Source organism: Bison bison, unplaced genomic scaffold (assembly GCF_000754665.1).
Source record: "Bison bison bison isolate TAMUID 2011002044 unplaced genomic scaffold, Bison_UMD1.0 scf7180017864160, whole genome shotgun sequence".
Taxonomy (NCBI): domain Eukaryota; kingdom Metazoa; phylum Chordata; class Mammalia; order Artiodactyla; family Bovidae; genus Bison; species Bison bison.
In genome coordinates, this window is record NW_011494732.1 from 5,998,555 (window position 1) to 6,004,135 (window position 5,581).

General features: G+C 47.6%; 1 protein-coding gene across 1 annotated transcript; it reads left to right on the plus strand.

The window, feature by feature from the left end:
* The first annotated feature begins 407 nt into the window (after positions 1-407).
* HCAR2 (hydroxycarboxylic acid receptor 2) lies at positions 408-2,462 on the plus strand. The gene has a single exon (XM_010841313.1). The coding sequence runs from the start codon at positions 485-487 to the stop codon at positions 1,574-1,576; it is 1,092 nt and encodes a 363-aa protein (XP_010839615.1). The 5' UTR covers positions 408-484; the 3' UTR covers positions 1,577-2,462.
* The last annotated feature ends 3,119 nt before the right edge of the window (positions 2,463-5,581 follow it).

Below are 5,581 nucleotides of genomic sequence, written 5' to 3' on the forward strand. Positions count from 1 at the left end.
CACACGCCTGCAGATATTGCACGCAGATTCTTCATGTTTCTGTTGAGCACAGTAAGTTAATATTGCTGTTGTTTTGTTCATTATGCAAGGCAACCACATGACTGTGAATTAATTCTCCTGTGCTAAGTATTCAGTATACGGGCACGCAGGCTTACACATTTCAGTAATTCACAATGACAGTTGGCTTGCCCAAGCATATTCTTTACATTTAGAAAATTTTGTGGGTTCCTGTCTCCCCGGGGGATTTTTTTTATTATTATTACTTGTTTATGCAAACAGCAGGTTGCACAAGAGCCTTGCTGGCTTCTTTTTTTTTTTCTTAAAGTGATTTCGTAGTTTCCTGGTAACCATTCAGTCATCTGTTTCAACACTCTGACATGACATAAAGGCGAGCGCTGAACCACGGGTTCGCCACTCAGAGCCGCACCTCGTTCCCCGAACCTTGGCTAGGTGAGCTGCTCCCTGGCGCCAACGCGATTCACTCATGAACCCTTCCCAACTGCAGAATCATTTTCTGAAAATAGGCGAGAAGAACTGCTGTGTGTTCCGCGATGACTTCATTGCCAAAGTGCTGCCGCCGGTCGTGGGGCTGGAGTTCGTGTTCGGGCTCCTGGGCAATGGCCTTGCCCTGTGGATCTTCTGCTTCCACCTCAAGTCCTGGAAAGCCAGCCGGGTTTTCCTGTTTAACTTGGCCGTGGCTGACTTTCTCCTGATCATCTGCCTGCCGTTCCTGGCGGACAACTACGTGCGGAGGTGGGACTGGAAGTTTGGGGAGATCCCCTGCCGGCTCATGCTCTTCATGTTGGCCATGAACCGCCAGGGCAGCATCATTTTCCTCACCGTGGTGGCCGTGGATAGGTACTTCCGGGTGGTCCATCCCCACCACGCCCTGAACAAGATCTCCAATCGGACAGCGGGCATCATCTCCTGCCTCTTGTGGGGCATCACCATCGGCCTGACGGTCCATCTCCTACACAGAACGAGGTTGATCGAGAATCAGGGTTCGAAACTGTGCAGCAGCTTCAGCATCTGTGATGCCTTCCGCTGGCATGATGCCATGTTCCTCCTGGAGTTCTTCGTGCCCCTGGGCATCATCCTGTTCTGCTCAGTCAGAATTGTCTGGAGCCTGCGGCAGCGGCAAATGAACAAACACGCCAAGATCAAGCGGGCTATCAACTTCATCATGGTGGTAGCCATTGTCTTCATCATCTGCTTCCTGCCCAGCGTGGCCGTGCGCATACATATTTTCTGGCTCTTGCGCAAGGCTGGCACGGAAAACTGTGACATCTATCGTTCAGTGGACCTGGCGTTTTACATCACCCTCAGCTTCACCTACATGAACAGCATGCTGGACCCTTTGGTGTACTACTTCTCCAGCCCATCTTTCCCCAACTTCTTCTCCACCTTGATCAACCGCTGCCTGAAGAGGAAGGGGCCGGATGAGTCGGATAACAACCGCAGCACCAGCGTCGAGCTCACTGGGGATCTGAGCACTACCAAGAACGTTCCCGAGGCTTTGATGGCCAATCCCAGTGAGCCGCAGAGCCCCTCTTATCTGAATCCAGTCTCCAGTTAAAAAAGCCAAGCAAAGAAGGGAGATGATCATCAAGCACCAGGATCTCTGGAGAAGCCGTTTGGCTGGTGCACGGAGTAACAGAGCCTTGGTCTGTGGTTTCCCAGAACTTGCAGATTCGGAGAAGCAGATTTAGGGCATCGGTGTGGCAGTGTGGGCTGTTTGCCTATAGAGTGTCTCCACAGGAACCTTGGGGAATGAAGCTTCCAGGTGTCTAAGACTTCTGTTCAATCTTGGACACTTGCAGAACTGAAGATGGCAAAACTGTCCACATTTCTGCTGCTGGAGTGTTGGAGCCACAGAAAGGCCCACTGGCACCTGGGACTCAGCTGGCCTCTTCCTGTCACCTGCCTGAGACTTGTTTGGTTCTCAGCTCCTGGGGCAATGTCTAGCTTCTTGTGGGCTCCCACTGGGATAAGGAAAGCTGTGACTGGAGAGGAATTATTACATCTGAAGGGAGCCCAGGCATCATGAAACAACCCAGGTCACCTGGGTTCGGTGGAACCAATCCTTCTTTCAGCCATGATTTGGCAGAAACGGACCAGATAGAGAGATTCATGAGCTTCCGTTAGTATCTGAGTTTCCGGTGGTGGTAAGAAGGGGCTTCGCCCCAGGAGGGTCTGAGCAGAACAGTGTTACTAAGCAAAAGGAAATGGCATTTATGTTACAACCTTCAGCCAATCCATTCCTCTTCTGTTTACACTAATTTGAAGGCTGAGCAGTTAAAAAGGCTCCAGGGAGAAAGCAGCTTCCCACCTCTGTTTGCTTTTATCACTCAAAGGGAAACGCTGCCCTATGGTTAGAGGGGGGAAAGATTTTCTTCTGGTTCATTTGCTTGTGTTTCTGTTCTTATAAGAAATCTACCCCTTCAATAAACTTTGATATGAGACACACAGTCTGGTGTCGCATGTGTCTGGGTGATGGTTCACAGACACGGACTTCTTACTTAAGCGGAGACCTTTATGGGTTGTTAACTGTGCCCTGGAAGAAAAAAAAAATACCACATACTGTAAAGTGTAAGAAAGGGATGTGGAATCTGAGCCGCAACATGAGGTAGTTAAGTCAAAAATTACATATGCGTTAGAACAAGGATGGGAAAGAGTTGGGAATAAATAGAAGTGATTTAACCTGGAAGGGCAGTACAGACAGGATTGCAAGAGCACTTTGCTTTTATTTAGGGGGTGACGAATACTGCTAATGGTATGGTGAATGCTGCTATTAGTATTTGTGTATCAAATAAAGGAATCTGGCCAGGCTGGGATTTTTGCATAGGAGTGGGAAGAGAGACCTTCCTATAGAATAGTTTCAGTTCCCAATGCTGGGAAGGAAAGGAGATGTACTGGTTTGAGGTGGTGATCAGTTCAAGTTTCTGTTACATGCTCATTTCCACTCATTGTTCTTTAGCAAGATGAGGCTTGCTTTGACATAGTGACTTGGATGCCAATAAGGAAGGCAGATACTCAGACTCCTGGCCCCAGTGGAATGGCAGAAAAGGAAGAAAGATGGATATTTTGAGGTTCTGAAGTGCTTTCTGAGCAGTTTGCTTGTCTGATTTTTCAATTAACTCCTAGAGACTGAAAGTTAAAAGCAGAGATCATCTTTCTTAAAGAGGAAGAGATGATCAGAGAAGCTCAGAGGAAAGCAGGGATTCCCCCAGCCTCAGATGCATGAGTCAGCAGGGAACCCGTTTGTGAAACTCCTATTTGTTCAGAACAACCAAACAACTCACATTTGTCCTTTTGTTCATTCATCCCATCAGCTTGATGCTGAAAGCTCAGTTTCTCTGTACACCAGTGCCGAATCAAATCTTGGAGACAGAGATTTGGGTGAAGAAGAAAAGAATAGCTTTATTGTTTTGCTGGGCAAAGGGGGCTAAAAGCGGGCTAATGATTTCAAAACTGTGTGTCCCCACTTGGGGAAGATAGTGAGAAGTTTTACAGTAATTATTCAAAGAGGAGGGCGTGATCAGCTTGTGGACATTCTTCTGATGGGTTGGTGGTGAAGTAAGTGGGAGTCAGCACCATCAGCCTTCAAGTATGGTGTCTACATGCTGGTGGGCACCATAACATCGTTAATCGTTAACTTCTCCCACCTGGAGGGGGTCTCAGTATCAGCAAAATGGCTCAAAGATATTGTCGTGTGTTTCTGCGATGGGGAAACAGGACCTTGCCCCAAGGCTGCTCTTGATTGTTTCTGCCTGGTGTGGCATCTCCTTCCTTCTCTAGTTAACAACTGCTTGAGTCTGCTCATCGGAACTCAGGGAAGTTTGTGGAGGCTGAATGAAAGCTGTTTTCTATAATCAAGGAAATGGGGGAAACAGAAAGTCCTTGTGCCCAGGAGCCCCAGAGGGCCCTGCTTGGCATCAAATTTTTATGTATTAAGCACCAACAGTGTGCTGTGGCATTCTGAGTGGTTGTGGAAACAGAGCAAGGAACACGTTCCCTGGGACCCTCTTCTCCTAGAACTTACATTTGCACTGGGGAGGTGGCCAGACAAGAGGTGAACAAATAAATGGAAAGGAAGCCTGGGATGACTGTGAGGACCACGAAGCCAAAAAAGCAGGATGAAAGGCTAAAAAAGGTGTGGTGCTGGGATGACTGGGACGTGACCAAGAGCTAAGCCATGAATGATGAGACGGAGCAAACAACGTGAGAATCTGGAGGAAGGGCATTCTAGGCAGAGGGGATGGTAAATGCAGAGGCCCTCGGTGTGTGAGTCTGCTAGTCTCCCAGAACTGCCATAACAAAGTAACACAAATTTGGTGGCTTAAAAAAAACAAAAACTTGAGATTTCCCTGGTGGTCCAGTTGTTAAGAATCCACCGTCCAATTCAGGGGACATGAAGGATTTAATTCCTGGTTGGGAAAGTAAGATCCCATGTGCCACCGGGCAACTAAGCCCACACTCTGCAACTAGAGAGAAGCCCGTGCACCACAACTAAGACCCGACACAGCTGAAAATGAAAATAGATAAATACTTGGGGAAAAAAGGCAAAATAGCATTCTCAGACAGTTCTGGAGCCCGGGAGTCCACATCAGGGGGTCAGCAGGATTGATTACTTCTGGATGCTCTGAGGAGAATCCACCTCATGCCTCACTCCTAGCTTCTATGGGCTATCAGGAATGTCCTTAACATTCCTGGGTCTGCAGACACATCACTCCAGTCTCTGCCTCCATCTTCACATTGTTATGGACCAGGATTCTTGGCCTTCTTAATCAACAGAAATTGATAAGTGGCCAGACAAGAAATTCAGGCAAGGCTTTATGAGGGCCCTTGTGGCACAAGGTGGGGAGTGAGAGCAAGTAACAGGTTCTCTTGCTGGCTTGCTCCTTGAAGAGGGGTGACCTTGTTCCTTATATGGGGTGAAGGTAGGGTGTGATCAGGGGTCATTCCAGAGGAGTGGCTTAGATGGTTTACAATCCCTTTCATGGTGATGTGTGCAGGGGGCATGCACATCACCCTGCTTTTGATCCCACCTCTTCAGAAGATGCCTTAGAAAGCATCACTAAGAACAAAGCTAGTGGAGGTGATGGAATTCCAGTTGAGCTATTCCAAATCCTGAAAGATGATGCTGTGAAAGTGCTGCACTCAATATGCCAGCAAATTTGGAAAACTCAGCAGTGGCCACAGGACTGGAAAAGGTCCGTTTTCATTCCAATACCTAAGAAAGCCAATGCCAAAGAATGCTCAAACTACCGCACAATTGCACTCATCCCAAACACTAGTAAAGTAATGCTCAAAATTCTCCAAGCTGGGCTTCAGCAATATATGAACCGTGAACTTCCTGATGTTCAAGCTGGTTTTAGAAACGGCAGAGGAACCAGAGATCAAATTGCCAACATCCGCTGGATCATCGAAAAAGCAAGAGAGTTCCAGAAAAACATCTATTTCTGCTTTATTGACTATGCCAAAGCCTTTGACTGTGTGGATCACAATAAACTGTGGAAAATTCTGAAAGAGATGGGAATACCAGACCACCTGACCTGCCTCTTGAGAAACCTATGTGCAT

Bases quoted from the DNA above. Each gene is read 5' to 3' on its own strand.
- HCAR2 (XM_010841313.1), top strand. From the start codon at position 485: ATGAACCCTTCCCAACTGCAGAATCATTTTCTGAAAATAGGCGAGAAG.